The sequence below is a fragment of the Globicephala melas genome, chromosome X (assembly GCF_963455315.2).
Source record: "Globicephala melas chromosome X, mGloMel1.2, whole genome shotgun sequence".
NCBI classification, from domain to species: domain Eukaryota; kingdom Metazoa; phylum Chordata; class Mammalia; order Artiodactyla; family Delphinidae; genus Globicephala; species Globicephala melas.
Genome location: NC_083335.1, coordinates 24,136,860 through 24,154,597, shown reverse-complemented (window position 1 = coordinate 24,154,597; position 17,738 = coordinate 24,136,860). Strand labels below are relative to the sequence as shown.

Genomic DNA, 17,738 nt, shown 5'->3' with positions numbered 1-17,738 from the left:
TTAACTTAATTTTTTAATGAATTTCATTTTTAATATGCTCATAATTTACAATATTACAAGAACCTGAATCAGGCAAAGAGTGGGGGCAGTGGGAATAGGTAAGGAAAATTGATAGTCTGAAACAGAAAATTAGATTTTACATTATTTATGTGATTACTTTGTGTTAATAAGTTTCATGAATCTCAGTACACCCAAGTGAATGAGGCTCTAATACAGAGTGCATGTTGCCTATACGTATATTGAATGGAAATATTTTCCTGCCTGCAAAAGTATCTTTAAATAATTAGATTACCTAAGTTGCTCATTTTCATGAAATCAAGATAAGAACACTGAAAGCAGAAAGTCATGCTTAAAGTACACATTTTTCATGTGTTCCCCTATGGCTAGAAATCCTATTATTTAAAAATCAGGAATTAAAACAGATAAATGGGGGGAAAGTTATTCATGTTACACAAAGGATCCTTCCAATGTATCTTTTTTAAGTAACCCATTCCCTCAGTGCATTGATCCAAGTATGAAACAGACTTTAAATTCTTTCTTCCTGATATGTACGTGAAAGTACGTATATACCATGGCTGTGGGATCCTTGTGATCAAGATGAGGGATCAAAGCAGAGTCAAGGCTCAAGGCCCCTCCCTAAAAAAGGAAAGGGGAGGGGACATTTCCTTTCTCATGGTTTCAAGATACCCATCCTCATATCCTTCCTCCCTGGCAAGAACAGAAGAAGGAGGAACGATGGGACATAGAAAAGAGACACATTCTGAATCACCTACGCAGGTCCACCCTGAATGGGTCACATCAACACAATACAAGTGGGACCTTACTTTATGCAATTGGTATGTTCTAGAAAAGTCGTAGGTTAAACATCTTTTTGTATTAATTTAAGCCACTCACTAGCTAAGTGGTCCTCTGTAGTTGTAGTGATTACATTACACATGCCAGCTTTTTCCAGGTGTCCTCATATGTTTCAGTAAATATGGCCACAATTCCTATGAGGAATCCTTTGTAGTCAAATCATTTTTTTAAGATGATGATTTTATTTTTTATTGAGATATGATTGACATTGTATTACTCTTAAGTATACCACATACTGATTTGATGTATGTATGTATTGCAAAATGATCACCACAATAAGTTCAGTTAACATCTATCACCACCACAGCTACAAATTTTTTCTTATGATGAGAACTTTTAAGATCTACTCTCTTCACAACTTTCAAAAACTACAGTGCAGGATTGTTAACTATAATCACGATGCTATACATTACATTCCCAGAACTTATAACTGGAAGATTATACCTTTTGACCACCTTCATTCATTTTCCCTATTCCCCAGCCTTGACCTCTGACAGCCATCATTCTGTTCTCTGTTTCTATGAGTTTTTTTTTTTTTTGGATTCCATGTATAAGTGAGATCATACAGTATTTGTCTTTCTCTGTCTGACTTATTTCACTTAGCATAATGCCCTCAAGGTCCATCTGTGTGTCACAAATGGCAGGATTTCTTTTTATGGCTGAATAATATTCCATTGTATGTGTGTCTGTGTGTGCATATATATTTTTGTTGAAATATAACTGACATGACTTTATATATGTATATATGTGTGGGTGTATATCACTTTCTTTATCCATTCATCATTTGATGATTTGATGAACACAGGTTTGTTCCACGTGTTCACTATTGTAAATAATGCTGCAATGAACATGGGGGCGCAGATATCTCTTTGAGACAGTGATTTTATTTCCTTCAGATAGATACCCAGGAGTGGAATTGCTGGATCATATGGTAGTTCTATTCTTAATTTTTTCAGGAACCTCCCTATTGTTTTCCACAGTGACTGCGCCAATTTACATTCCTATCAACAGTGCATGAGGGTTCCCTTTTCTCCACATCTTCATCAATGCTTGTTGTTTCACGTCTTTTTGATAATAGCATTTTTTTTTTCCCGTTACGTGGGCCTCTCACTGTTGTGGCCTCTCCCGTTGCGGAGCACAGGCTCCGGACGCGCAGGCTCAGCGGCCATGGCCCACGGGCCCAGCCGCTCCAAGGCATGTGTGATCCTCCCAGACCGGGGCATGAACCCGTGTCCCCTGCATCGGCAGGTGGACTCTCAACCACTGCGCCACCAGGGAAGCCCCAGATAATAGCCATTTTGACAGGTGTGAGGTACTATCTCATTGTGGGGTTTTTTTTTAATTTATTCATCTTATTTATTTATTTATTTTTGGCTGCGTTGGGTCTTTGTTGCTGCGCGCAGGCTTTCTCTAGTTGCGGCGAGCGGGGGCTACTCTTCATTGCAGTGCACAGGCTTGTCATTGCAGTGGCTTCTCTTGTTGCAGGGCAAGGGCTCTAGGCATGCGGGCTTCAGTAGCTGCGGCTCCCAGGCTCAGTAGTTGTGGCTCGCGGGCTCTAGAGCACAGGCTCAGTGGTTGTGGCGCATGGGCTTCGTTGCTCTGCGGCATGTGGGATCTTCCCGGACCAGGGCTCGAACCCGTGTCCCCTGCGTTGGCAGGTGGATTCTTAACCACTGTGCCACCTGGGAAGTCCCTCACTTGGGTTTTGATTTGCATTTCTTTGATGATTCAAATCTTTTTTTTTATGGACTAAATCTGCCCACTACATTTAGGTGAGCTTATATTAATTTATATTTTCATACAACTGCCTATCCGCTGTTTTGCCATCCTTAGATTTAGCAGGCAATAGGTAGAGGGAAAAAACTCATTTATTCAATATTTTATGGGTTACCTACACAATGTCAGGCACTATGCTAGGCACAAAAAATGGACAAGAGTAAAAGTATGAAAAGGGTGCTACAGAGTCATTTATGCCTGTTCAGAAGTTGTAGAGGTGTACAAAAGAGAAGGAAGACAATCTCAGCTCTGGATTATTCATTGGTAACTCATGATATGTGTAATGTAAAGTTCTTAGAACTTACTGAGAAGAATTGTTCAGGCTTATAAGCAAAACCCTTCAAATAACTTAAGAAAACGAAATACTTAAATAGGTGGTTACAACTTTCTGATTACTTTGACTTGTACTAGTCATTATGGAACCTGTCTCTATGTCAAACAGACAAAAAGCCCATGTTAAAAAATTATGTACAATATTTTTGATTAGGAAATAAAAGTGTCTAGAGATTAAAATCCTGATGCTTAATTTATTCTATATTTTATGAACATTTCCTTTGGGGTCTTTTTTTTTTTAGATGGTCACACATTGGTCCGTAGAAGCTGAAAAAGTAGAAAATTAAATAGCCATTTGGGCATGGCTTGGAAAGGACTACATTAAGATCGCTGACAGTTTATGCAGTCAGCTGGAAAAAAAGCACCACCACGTTGGCTTTATGTAGTGCTAGCACGGGCAGACACAGATATTTTTTTTTCATGAAAGAACATATGCCCCCTGTTACAGTCATACTTGATGACTTGGCCCTGAAAGAAAAGTAACATGAGAAAAGTCAGAAAAGTAAATTGATAGTTGTAAAGATGACAATGCATTCACTCACAATTGTATTGGGACATACTATGTAGACAGAAAAGTCCCCCCAGGGCATTTTGCTTCATTTTTTTTAGAAATCAACAGAATTCTGTATTCTACCAGTATTTGTCACCCCTGCAAAACAGGGGCCAGCTAATTTTAATCACACTTTGTTGATTCATTAATGAAAAGGCATCCACCATGTCAAATTGCAGATAATCAAATCCCTTGTGTTAAATGACTGGCCTCATCCTTAGCAGTGTATCAGTACAGTATATCCAAGAAATAGAAAGTAAGTGTTCTGGCCTGGAAAAGGTAGCATCACGAAGTATTGCCTATGCATTGTCAATGTTATCAGATTTAAAACTCAGTAACAATTGTAATTTTCTACAGTCAAAAACCAGCTTTGGATTTTGCTCTCCCAAGGAAACAAAAACTGATTTATTGCTGGCCAGAGGTCCTAGTTCACCAGAAACGTGGTCCAGACAGAAATGATTAATGTTTCCCTCCAAATTAATTTCAAGCTGTCTAACTTAGTTATTTCCATTTTCCCCTAAGTAAACACCAGATCTGAATTTTCTATTACAAACAGCGATAACTCAGTCTTGCTTTAGGATATGCCATTTCCTCTCCAATCTACATATGCCATCCTTTAACTTCCCACATATTTTGCTCTCTATAAAGGAGCTGGCCTTTTGGCAGTCACTCACTCAATACGAAACACAGTATTGAGAGTAAGAGAGAGATTCCCTTGAGCCATTTGATCTTAATAATCTTAACATGTGCACACATGAGGTAAGATGCATCATTCTAGAATGGATCAAAGTCAAGCTTGCCCAGAGAGATCTCTTGATTCAAGTAATTAAGAGGGTGACTTCATAGAACAAGAGTTGGAGATGAATGAAAATTATAAGAAACGAGGCAAGTTTTGGGGGCATCGTTTGTCATGATATCTTGTTTTCCATACATCCATTTCAGTACACATCTGCATTGACGCACGATGCAATACTGGTCATAGCAGAAGCTTTCCGCTATCTGAGGAGGCAGCGAGTGGATGTGTCCCGGAGAGGCAGTGCTGGAGACTGCTTAGCAAACCCTGCTGTGCCCTGGAGTCAAGGAATTGATATCGAGAGAGCTCTGAAAATGGTAATGACCACAGTGGGTTATTTGGTTGGGGGCACCTTATAAAGACACAAAAAGAGTAAGACCTCAATCTTGAGAAAAGATAACCTAAAGGGAATAGGATCAGAGTCTGTAGAATGTTCAAAGTGTACAGAAAGATAAGCATCGATATTTATTCACCAAAATCTAGAAATCTAAAACTAGAAGATTCTTCCTTGAAGCTTGAGAAATGGTAAATTTAGGGCAAATGAATATTTAGCTCTGTACTAAAGTGGGGATAGTAAATCAAACTCAGTACCCTTGAAAGTTATGGATTGAACATGTAAATGGCTTCAAAAAATTCAGACTTTCCAGAAAATTGTGTTGCTTAGGGGGACTGGGATATTCTCCAGGAAACTCCTAACTTCAGCGTAGACATTACCAGCATCCTCTGGCTCATCAGACAAATTATTAGCCTGGATGGACTGTGGAACTGAGCCAGTGTGATAGTATTTCTATTTGTCAAAAAGAACCTTTATACTATTCTACATGGTGAAATGCAGGAACACAGTCCATTCTAGGCCTACTTAAGAGTTATTTCCCCAATGCCCTAGAGAAAAAGCCTGAAGGAAAGTACAAGGAATCAATGGGCAGAGAGTCAAATAGGTCACTTGTTTTTAGTATTTACTGGGTGGGAGAGCATTTAAGGCTTTGAGCAGTATCCTTTGAACAGATTCCATTATTTACACTAGGAGTAGCATCGCCCATTCAGTGTAGCTTTCCAAGCAAGAGCTCTTTCCTGAATATTTTGCATTAAGCTACACACGCCTGCATGCATTAAAATAAGCCTTGGAGAGTACAAGACTCTCTTATTTCTACTTCTTTAATTATCCTGATGTTTAGAACATCCAAATCAACAAAGAGATAGGCAATGATAAGATAATTCTGTGCACAACCCAGCAACCAGGAATCTGTAATGGCCTCGTAATGTCCATCATTTTGTGTAGCTGGCTCTCTTACTGCTGCCTTAAATTTGCCAAGTTGGAAGCATTCAGTAGAAAGGGGTTAGTAGCCACTGTGTCTCTCTCCAAGAAAGAGATATGACTCATTCTCCCATCATGCAGATTTTTATGTCATTATGTCAGTTCCCTAACAAATGCCCTAAGTGTAGTTTTATGGAGGTAGCACTGCACAATTTTTGAAGAACAGTTAATTAGATTCAACCTTCATAGCTGTTACAAGATTTGTATTGTCAGGTGAAACATAATGAGGAGTGAAATATAAAACTCCCTCAGAGTGAACCAAAAGGAGTTTTCATCAAAACCTCAAGGGGCAAGTACCAGCGTCTTCGACTGACTCCCCATCCATGACACAAATGACTCTCTTCCCCAAATACAAAACTGGCTGCCAGAGTGAAGGACAAGAAAGAATTTGGCAAGAAAAACATTAGATTGATCATATTATTGCACAAAGTTTCCACATGTCTAACTCACTGACATAGCTCAAGCTGTAAGCCAGGTAAGTAACCTTCCTCCCCAGGCCCTCATGATCAAACACTCAACAGAAAGGATGCTTTCCCTCTTTCCATAGGCCAGCCTCTTTCTAAGGCTTCAGAGAGGCTGGAAAGTATCAGCCTCTGCCAAAGGTACATGTTGCCTTGTGACAAATGATCAGTGAAACTCCACTTTTCAGAGGACTGCAAGAGAGGGTGGTCTGAAGTACTAAAGGTTTCTACCATATAAAAGAAATCCCATTTTATTTAAGTTAACTAAAAGTGAGGATACATGATGTAAAAGCATCCCTCATTGTGACTAGCACATAATTGCTGCTCAGTCAATCATTCTCTTCCTTCAAAGAAATCTGGCAAACAAAATCATTACCTGAAAGAGTCTCCTAAGGGGCCTGTTTTAATGAATAAATAATCACACCATTCATTAAACAAATATTTGTTGAGCACCAAGGACTATGTATCAGGCTCCAAGTTAAAATGCAAACATGAAATAAGATGAGGGGAGCTCAAATTTAAATTGTTAATATGTAAACAAGTGCTTTTAAAAACCTTAAAGCTACTTGCAGATTGGGTAATCATCATCCTTACAATCTATCGATGGTGCAAAGATTAGCCTCAACCTGGTCTACTGAAATATGTCACAATTCTAAGTCATCGAAACTTGTCAACTTGTTCAGTAAACACTTATTGAACACCTGCTCTATCCCAGGCTCTGGATTAGTTGCTGAGAACACAGAAAAAAAATGTCTTTCATCTTGAGGTGCTCCCAATCTAGCAGGGGAGCTAGAAATACATAGATTAAAATGTTATGGTGAAGCTCCACACGGAATGCTATGGGAACCCAGAGGAGAAGCACCTAATATAGACTGAGGTGCGGGGTGGAGAGGATTAAAGAAGGGATCCCAGATGGGATGGTGGGAAACTGTCACTGACATTCACATCCTTAAAAATAGACTTGTCTCTGAATGGTAGTCCAATTCGACTTCTGCTCACCAAAAGTTCTAATCAGCTTAGGCTACTGTCCAGTTTGCAGATCATGCTCAGATAGGCTGAATCTTTAGAAATATACAATTCTTAATGAGACTGAAGACTTTGCTATTTTCACTCACAAAGGATTTCCTTAATAATTTCCTCTGCCAGTGTCTCTACCCTGCCTATCTCCTCTCCTAGAATTCAGTGCCCAAAATAGAGTGTAAAGAACCCTTCATGCATCACAGACCCATCCTACTGGATAAGCAACTTCTATCTCAACAAAGGACCTTTTCTTTAGCCAGAAGCATGACGTCACCTTGTCTGCAAGCCTAAGCTGACAGTAGTGCTTAGGTTTGTTCATTTAGTAGGACAATCATCTTGTCTTCAGGGAGTCACATTGGAGCATTTCTCCTTCAACAGATATTCCATGGTCTCCTACTGGTGGCGAACAAGCCCTGTTCCTTTAAAAAGATGCTCCCTACTATTTGCCATCAATTTTCTCTTCTGCAGCACAAGCCCATTACCGCTTCTCACTTGCTTAACAAACAGCTTGTCACTTTTCTATAAGAGATGAAAAAGTATTCCATTCTTTCATCTTGGGAGAATGACAGATTCTTTTTCTTTGAAGCAAATTCCTTGACCCATACTCACCAGATAAGTAATTCAAGTGGGTAACAATAATGACATATTTATAGAAGGTCTTTCATCCAGTGTCCTTGAACTGTAAAACAGGTAAGGAAATCTCTCCACCCAGTAGAGATGGCCTCATATGAATTCATAATACGGGGCCCAGACCCAGGAAAAATTGTGGCATACATGCATCTGCATTTGGCCTCCCAACTAGGTGTCTGGGCTATTCTAGTACCTCTATCTGTTCTATATAGTATTCAATACTCCCGATTCCCTAGACTTAACAAATTTCATCAGTCTACGGATTATCCCTCCACGGCCTAGCTCTCCACTACCTGTCTGGAACTGGGCATAGGTTAAATAAGAGGAAAAACTCATCCCTGTTACTATGGTAGCTGATAAATGTGTAAACCCCTCAAGAAACAGAACTAAATTCATTTTGATTAATAATTATTATTATTAATAGAGCTAGCATGTATTGCAATGCTCACTACATGCCAGACACTGATCTAAACACTACATATGTATAACTCATTTAATCCTCCTAACAACTCCATGGGACAGGTACTACTAGGATTTCCCATTTTACAGATTAGGACACTGAGGTATAAAAGCATTAAGGAACATCCCCAAGGTCATACAGTTAGTAAGTGATGAAGTTAGAGTATGAATCCAGGAGCTCCAGAGCCCACGTTACTGAAGCTGGTTTATGTTTGGATGTTGGCAATAGTGGAACTCACAGTTCAGAAGAACGCATTATCCTAGTTAAGAATACTCTTCAGGCAACTCCCTTCAGAAAAGATGAATGGTAGAAATTTCAGGTTCCTTGGAATCTAGAAAAATGGTATAGGTGATCTTATTTGCAAAGCAGAAATAGAGACACAGATGTAGAGAACAAATGTATGGATACCAAGGGGGAAAGGAGTGGGGTGGGAGGAACTGGGAGACTGGGATTGACACATGCATTATTGATACTATGTATAAAATAGACAACTGATGAGAACACACTGTATAGCACAGGGAACTCTACCTAATGCACTGTGGTGACCTAAATGGGAAGGAAATCCAAAAGGGAGGGGATATCTGTATGTGTATGGCTGATTCATTTTGTTGTGCGGTGGAGACTAACACAACATTCTAAAGCAACCATACTGCAATAAAAATTAATTTTAAAAAATCAGTTTAAAAAAAGGGATTGAAATACACAAAATACATTTAAATCTATGAGTTGATAATAATACTAAAAACATGGGTTACCTTTAGACAATTCTATGAAAGGTTTTTATTCTGAAAACCAGTAAATAAAGAGAAAGTTAAGTATTTAAAAAAAAAAAAAGAAATTTCAGGTCCTTGAAAAAGTAGTGGTAGGGCCCTCACTGTATCATCTAAGAAACTGCCTGTCACACCCACTCAAAGCTTCATTAACTGAAAGACATACTTAGAAAATACTGCAGAGGAAATGAAGATCTGTATAGACTGATCTGGTGGCTATAGCTCAATGGCTCAAGATAAACATTCTCCAAGATTCCAAGATCTGTCAGCGGACCTCATCGCAAAAACCGAACAGGCAATAATGTGGCGCTATTTTTAAATTTTACATTTTTCCCTTTCTACCAGGTGCAAGTACAAGGAATGACTGGAAACATCCAATTTGACACTTACGGACGTAGGACAAATTATACCATCGACGTGTATGAAATGAAAGTCACTGGCTCTCGGAAGGTAAGTAACCCAAACAGATATCCACATAAAAAATCTCTCAGAAAGTGACAGCCCTCAGATGCAAGGAAACAGGTGTTAGGAAACACACCCAAAGCAAATTCCCACACATCATGTTTGCCTTTCCGTTTGGTGAATAGTGTAGATACGATGCAGAGCTGTTTTGTAATCAAAGTGTTCCATCTACACATTTTAAAAGTTATCTCCCTCTGAGGCTGGTCCTTTAAAAGTGGTAGACTCAAGATTAATTAACAGCTTCCTACAATACAGGGAAGGAGTTACAAATTTTATAGCATGTTATTTAAACAGAAGCTGCCGAGATACACATGATTTTAGCAAAAGAATTGGAAAGTAGGCTATCTCTCCATTTGGCCAACTCACCCACCAAAACGCCTCTGGACAAAGTACCTTTCCCTACAGCTAAATTTCATAATAACCACTGGGCGTCTATCATACTAATAGTGAGTTAGTCAGGAAGTGGGAACTTAGTAGTTACTTAATAAAACCTTAGAACGTAAAATATCTTGTACCATTTCTACAGGATACTCAACTGATTGCCCACCCAGCTTTCCTACAGTTTTAAGCAAAGAATTTTTCTGCTATCTGAGTTTAAAGAATCAAAAAGGCTGATCATTCTACAGTGGGCTAACTTATTCTCACCAAATATCAGTAAAAGCAAGGTGGGGATGGGAACCCCCAGGGTGAAGGAACAGCACATCTGTTGCTCAAGCAACTACAAAAAGGTTTCATTCTACTACAGCACTTGAATTTCGTGCAGCACTTTTTGAGTGAAAAATAGGCAACCAGGTCAAATGTCTGCTCTTTCTAGGCTGGCTACTGGAATGAGTATGAAAGATTTGTGCCTTTCTCAGATCAGCAAATCAGCAATGACAGTGCATCTGCAGAGAACCGGACCATAGTAGTAACCACCATTCTGGTAAGTATGGATGGAAGGTAGGTGGGCTTTCTGTACAGCAAGACTTCTGTCTTCTGAAAAGCATTATTCAGCCAGTAAGAAAGACCTCAAGTTCAAACAGTGGAAACTTCCAACAGGTCAGCTTAGGAGTCTTTCGAAATGTCTTGCCACGATGAGGAACAGAATGTCATTTAAATAAAGAAAAAGAACAGGAATTCGCAATAGCTTTAGATCTTGTTATCCTCCTTGTTAACCTCATGGACTGATGCTTCATCTGGACTTGAAATGTAATTCTTCATTGTGGGGGAGATAGCGTTATATGGAGGAAAGAGTAGGTCAGGGTTCTAATATTAGGTCTACCACTAACCTGAGTTTAACGGTGCAAATCACAACTTCTCTGAGCCTCAGGTTGTGTTATTTTTTAACTTATGGAATGGTCGTCATAATAATCTCCTATCCATGTCATAAGACGTTTCAAGGCAATATTCACCATGTAAAGCTTTTCTGAAAAACCAAAAGCACTATTGGGATGTGAAATAGTATTTTCACTTATTTTCAAATGCTTTTCTAAAACCTGGTATGTTTCATTACTGAACGAAGTACAAACCCGGGTTAAAAATGAATATGCCTGAAAATGAGTAGGTCTGAAATTGTGATTAATTAAGTGGAGATTCAGCTGAAGTTTCTCTTTCATTTAAACATGCCTATCAAACACTCACTTTGTCCTAGGTACTGTACTAGGCCCTGAGGATATAAAAATGAATAAGCCACAGACTCTGACCTCACAAAGATCACAGTGCTTCCCTAGGGCTTGCCAAGGCTGGCTATGGTTCTTACATAGTAAATCCCAAGAAATCAAAGGCAGTTAACCTTCATGTAACTAAAAGAAATACCTCTGCCCAACTTGACTAAATCAAAGACTACAGGTGGAAACTGGTTCTTTCAAACTCTCAAAAAGAACTTAAATTCTTCTCTATTTCCTTAAATCATCAATTAAGGACTCCAAGGAATATGTGCCCCCATGAATAGTCGATTGAGGCTCTTCTGCTTAGTAAGCAAACATTTTTAAAGGCTCTCTTAACACACCAAACCTCAATAGCCACAGGGGAACAAAACTTCATTATTACATTTATCATCTCTTAGAAAAATGTATAGGAGTAATCCTTTGATCTTGCTTCTGGTCTCAAAGGAATCACCATATGTAATGTATAAGAAGAATCACGAGCAACTGGAAGGAAATGAGCGATATGAAGGCTATTGTGTAGACTTAGCCTATGAAATAGCCAAACATGTAAGGATCAAATACAAATTGTCCATTGTCGGTGATGGGAAATACGGTGCAAGGGATCCGGAGACTAAAATATGGAACGGCATGGTTGGGGAACTTGTCTATGGGGTAAGTTTTTTTCGACTCTGTTTTCATTTATTTCTATGCCTTCCAACTAATAAAGATAGAGGAATTTAATTTTCAAGTGCAGTATTTATCCAATTGTATAGTTTTCATATGATCTGTATGAAAAACGTTTTATTCTACAGTTGAATTCTGTAAAGGTAGCTTGTCAATAGCATCCTTTGGGCAACAGGATTATTTTACTAAAAGGAAAGTAGAATTGGAGAACTTTATCTGGCAACATTAAGTACAGCCTGCCCTCTACTGAAAATCTGTTCCTTCTGTGTTCCCTGTCTCAGGCAGCAGAATCACCACCCACCTAGTTGCCTAAGCAACCAGGTCATCTTTCCTCATCGCTCCCCTCATATCCAGTCAGTCACCATATCCTATCAATTCTACTTTTCTGTCTCTCAAATCCAGATACACTCTTCATTCCCACCATCATCATCTTAGTTACGGTTCAAGCAACTATTTGACAGTCTTTACTGTATGGTTTCCCTGCCTCTGCTCTTACCCTGGCAAATCAAATCCACATTATCGTAGTTTCTCACTTTAGAAATCAGGATAAAATTCAAATTCCTTAGCATGGCAAAGAAGGCACTTTGTCACCTGGCCCCCACCTACCTCTCTAGTTTCATCGGGTCCTCTTCCTCCTTCACACTCAATGTTCCAGCTATAGCAAAGTATGCACTGTTCCCTGAAGACAGGCCTGGAAGGACCTTCACCTCTCTTCAGCTGGCTAACACCACCTACGAGTCCTTCAGAACTCAGAGGTGTCACCTCTTTCAGGAAGCCTTCCCTAATCCCATTTACCCACCTGCAATCTGGTTAGCTGCCCCTGCTTTTTGCTTCCTTATAGTATTTTTTTTGCTTTCTCATAGTACTTTTTTTGTTTGTTTGTTCTTTTTGCGGTACGTGGGCCTCTCACTGTTGTGGCCTCTCCCGTTGCGGAGCACAGGCTCCGGACGCGCAGGCTCAGCGGCCATGGCTCACGGGCCCAGCTGCTCCGCGGCATGTGGGATCTTCCCGGACCGGGGCACGAACCCGTGTCCCCTGCATCGGCAGGCGGACTCTCAACCACTGCGCCACCAGGAAAGCCCTCTCATAGTACTTTTGAACCTTTTTTATAACGATCTGTTTTCAAGTTTAGCTGTCCCAACTAGTCTATGAACTCCTTGAAAACAGAAGCCATATCTGATTCATTTCAGTATGCCATGGCCTGACACATAATGGAAGTCCAATAAATAGATCTTGAATGAATTAATGAATGAACAGAATGTCTCTGCCAAGGGCTTGCCCATGGGCGAAGTACAAAAGAATTATACTAATAGTTAGGGCTTTTTAAAAGGGGTACAGTAGTATCTTCAGAGCTCCTCAGGGGCTTAGCTTTAAAAGGTTTTGGCCTCTGATTGGGAAGGTCAGATCTTGGGCCACCCAATGAGGCATATGGAAATAAACAAAACTGGACATAAGAACCACCCATTGGGTGAACCAGTCCTTAGAAAACTAACCCAAGTGCAGGTGGCAGTGGCAGAGGTTTAGTTCTAACAGACAAAGGTTACTTGAAACCACCAGTCCCTGTCTAAACAACAGGTTAGGGGAAGGAGAGGAATTTAGGGGGTGGATATATTGAGAAGAGTCTGGCAAGAAGCAAATGTCCACAAGTTAGCTATTGGACTGAGGTTTAGGATAAGGACTCTAGCGCTTGAGACAGGAATTAACAAGAATAAGGTATAGCTCTCCAATCGTAAGATAGTCCTGGGGTCGCTAAATAAGTTTTTGGAACAGGTCCTAAAGAACAAGCACAAAGGCAGAAGCTCATTTCTAAAAATAAGGGCACACAAAGGGAATTAAGGCTTAAAATGAGACTGGACCTCAAGTATCAAAACCAAGGCACCATCTTCCAGTCACACAAGCTGCAAGGCGATTTGAACCTCAGCCCCCAGCTGTGGGGCTGGACCCTGTCTTGGGTCAAGGCTGGTCCTGGGAACTGGGGCAGGGCTGAATTGCAGATAAGATGCAAGTGAACCCAGTTATGAGAAAGAAGAACTTCTAAGGCCAGAGAGAGGGGCTGAAGAAGGGACAGAGCACCCATCATGCTTTCTGAGAAACCTGAGAAGCTTAGAACCATCCTGACACAGCTGTAACCTCTTTACAAGTTGGTGATCAAGTCTTCTTCTACTTCCTGTCCCTAATCTGCCCAACACTCAGGCTCTAAGACGTCCCGTCTTGCTCACAGCTCTCCCCTGCTCTTAGCACATTACCTGGGACATAAGAGATACTCACTTTTTGCTTTAATGAATGAATGCCTGGTGGCACATGATAATGCCCAGCCAATACCCATTAAATTGAGTCCATGGTGAGAGGTAATCCTATAATGTTTTTATTATTATTAGCTACCATTTGTTGCATGTTTACTGGTCGCCAGGCATTGTGCGAAGTGCTTTACAAGCACTATGTAACCTAATCCTCAAAACACTATTAACATCATTCTACAGATGAGAAAATTGAAGCCTAGAGAGGTGAAGTCTCATATCAAGGCCAAACAGCTTGTTCTGACACAGTGATCTGAACCCAGGTCTCTGCCTATGAAGCGTGTGTTCTTTAACCATTGCCGCATACCGCCTAACAGCCAAGTGTTGCAGACCCATGCCATCCTGAAAGATAGTTGAAACATACTGCAAAGGCCCCTGGTGCCTTAGCCATTCTGGGGGGAAGAGTATTTGGCCACATAAACCTGACAAGGAATTTAGGGGCTGTTTTCACTAGGGCAGAGTAACTGGCATGGGCTCTACCAGCCCATTATGTCTCAATTGCCATAGCGTTCTACTGTCTCAAGAGAAAGCCTGTCACGCTGTGTAAATAGCTCAGTGCCCTCCTGTCACTGCACAGGACATTAAACACAGTGCTGAAGAGCAAAGCAAATTTCTTGACATTGTTCAGACAAAGACCAGCTTTCTCAGTGGATTTTGGTTTCTCCTCTGGCACGTCCTCTGTACTGCAACCATTTAATCTCCACATTCTCTTCCTCTTTCCAGTTTGTGTATGTGTGAGTGAGGGAGCTTGAGAATTAGCAGGTCCCATATTTGTTTAGTAATTTAGAAACCAACTCTCTACTGCTGAATAGGTACAAATTCTCCTGGAGGAGCCTACCCATCTTTTTCACCCAGTTCTTTCTACTAAAGATAAAAGCAATAGCCAGGGAAGGCTCTTACAGAAATGTCCTCCTCCCTCCCCTGACCTAGAACAAGTGTCCGGTGCTTTCTGAGATTGTAACACAAGGTGATTCCCAGGAACCGAGAACAAACCAACCTATTTGAGTGGACTGCCAAGTTCCACTTTCCTCTAAGACGTGCGGCTATGAAAAATGGACGTTCTTCTCATGCTTAGAGTGAGAGCTGTCTGTAAGGGAGGATGATCTAAGCTAAGTGAGTCTTCCTCTTCATTTAGAAGATTTCATCTTTCGGCATTGGGAAGTTTGCAACTTCTCTGTCATTGATAGAAATGGAGAAAAGTGAAAACAGGCATTCATTTCTGGCAGGCCTGGTCTCCTATGGTTTGCAAGCTGCTTAAGAAAAAGAGGGCAAACCCCCACCCCCAGTGACTTCCCTAAGTGCTTAATAAGCAAAAGGATGGAGAACATGGAAGTATTTCTTGCAATAACACGAAAACTACACAGATAGACACAGCTTTATCTTTAGGGCATTTTCTCTTATACTTTTAGTATGTACAACAGATCAGAGTAGGAAAGAAAATGAAGAAAGGCAGAGATGAAAAAAGCTTCGCAAAGGAGATTTCAGTATCTGCCATAAAGTCTCAAGAAAGAGTCAAAATAAATTAAACTTCTTAAAGAAGAAAGAAGCCAATCAGCCTCTTTTCAGATGAGTCCTAAATGTTTTTTTCCTCCTCTAAAGAAAATCAAATCAAGGTTGATGTTTGGGCCACCTTGTATCGCTAAGAAGGCTATTTTTGAAACAAATGTCAGTAGGACACAATGTGCCCCCGTTATATAAGCTCTTCAGAACATTATGGACTTGAAACTGTCCACCTGCTTTTAGAAGTTTTGATTTTGAGCTTAATGTCTGTAACATCGCCACATGGCAGTTGTCCTCAGACCACAAGTTTTTACGGTTCCCAAATAGCATGTGTTTTAAGAGGACATTTAAAAACATTTTGTTGCTAGCAGGGCTCTTAGATATTCTTTAGCCTACCTTTTCATTCATTTTACACATAAATGTGGAGACTGGCCAGGACTGAACATTAGAACTGCCCATTGGGTAAACCAGGAAACCAAGTCCTGCTATAGGATGGGGATGACAGTAATAGTGGCAGGTACTGTGACAAAGTCACAAAATCACACAGCTTGGCAGAGCTTAGACTATAACTCAGGTTTCATGATTCCTGGTCCAGTGCTCTGTCCACTGAGTCATTGGTTCAGTTTACTAAGCGTGTCCAATTATGGGAAGATAATCCTACCTGCCTTCAAGGGGCTTACAATCTAGTTGGATTATGAGCTTTTCCATCTGAGATACCCATCCTGTTTATCTGTGGCCTCCAGGATAATGTAATACACATACATCTCTAGTTATTACTTGAAATATTTGAAAACCCAGATAGGCAGCTGAGGGTTTCTGCCCTTTGAGAGGAGATATGATCTAACAGAAAAAGAGAGTCAGGACAAGGGCTGGAAGGAAATTGAGGTCCTAATTGACAAAAGGACACCTCCCGGTGGGCAGCTGCCATGTTCCTTATGTTCCTAGCACTTAGAACTAAGGATAGAAAAGGACAGACAAAATACTACCCAGATTGGTACCTCTGGCTTACAAGAGAGCAAAGAGCTTGGGGATGGAGATGAGGCTGGAGGACAATTGATTCCAGGTCACATCCCCTGGGCATCCTCAGACTCCTTCACACTCCTGGGACAAATGGCAATTTTACAGATGCTATTCACACTGACATTTCTCTACCTAGAAGAAATTGTCTCTTAAGTTGTCACTATCCTAAAATAGATTCGTTTTCCATTAAGAAAGACAGAAAGTCGATCTGTCCTTCCAGCTAAAAGGCAGAGAAGCAAGGGTGAAATAACAGATGCCAAATATTCTCTTCTGTTCTTCAGGTGATTACACTGGGCTTTGGCAGGAGGGCTGATGGCTTGATAAAAGCACCCCTCTCTTTCAAATGAGGCATATGAATTCCAGGAAGGAGCATTAATGATGCATGGAAGTCTGCCATTCTGAGCAGACACGGTGGGGAAATATTTCCAACCAAATTTAGTCTCACGAGGCCTTTACCCAGCTCCAGGGACACTCCTTTATCTTCACTTTGTCTTTAACTCTCTCAGCTCCCCAAGGACAGGGAGCCCTAACCAAGAGATCCAGACTGGGACATCTGTTCTGTGTAAAGAAACGAGGAGATCCTGTTGTGACACTGCTTGTTGTTGCAGAGATTTAAATAGACCTCATCCCTTTCTCCAGATCCAAACAATTGCAGACATTAAACATCCCATAGAGTACAGCCAATAACGCAGTTTAAGTCCAGGCCCCCAACAGGTAGCAATTATATTCCTATTGTCTAACTTGATTCTGTCCCACTCCTTTCTCCAACACATTTAAACTTTCCAAACAACATGTCTGCCAAAGGCTACTAGAACCTTATGGTTGATACAGGGATGAGGGGTCAGGTCACGTCTGCCTCTTCTCTCAGATGACGTATAATATCTTATGCACTACACGCCAATGCATTGCCTACCCACTCTCTCTCATCCTCTCCCTTGCTTTCAACAAGTGCTTTAAAATTGTAGCTGACAAGCTCCTGCTCACGCACAGCCTCCAGGTGGGTTACGTTTTGCATCAGATCATCGGATGATTAAGCTATAACATAAGTCTTTCAGCTCAAAAAAAAGTTCTAAATGACATTTAAACTAAGCATCATGGCATCAGAGGTCAGATCCCAGGGAGAGGACTGGGGTCGGTTGTGTGAGCATGGCCTGAAAGGTGCTAGTGTGCCACAGCTAGCCGGGAGG

At 40.7% G+C, this 17,738-nt stretch overlaps 1 protein-coding gene across 8 annotated transcripts in view; it reads left to right on the top strand.

Moving 5' to 3' along the window:
* The window catches only part of GRIA3 (glutamate ionotropic receptor AMPA type subunit 3), a 293,982-nt gene that overhangs the window by 198,165 nt on the left and 78,079 nt on the right, over positions 1–17,738 (top strand). For all 8 annotated transcript variants that reach the window (XR_009560811.1, XM_060293089.1, XM_060293090.1 and 5 more), the window contains 4 exons: positions 4,457–4,624; positions 9,309–9,413; positions 10,240–10,347; positions 11,516–11,722. Coding sequence is in view for 7 of the 8 variants with exons in the window: in XM_060293089.1 (XP_060149072.1) it covers positions 4,457–4,624; positions 9,309–9,413; positions 10,240–10,347; positions 11,516–11,722 (588 nt within the window). In the remaining variant the exon portion in view is untranslated. The remainder of the gene's footprint in view (positions 1–4,456; positions 4,625–9,308; positions 9,414–10,239; positions 10,348–11,515; positions 11,723–17,738) is intronic.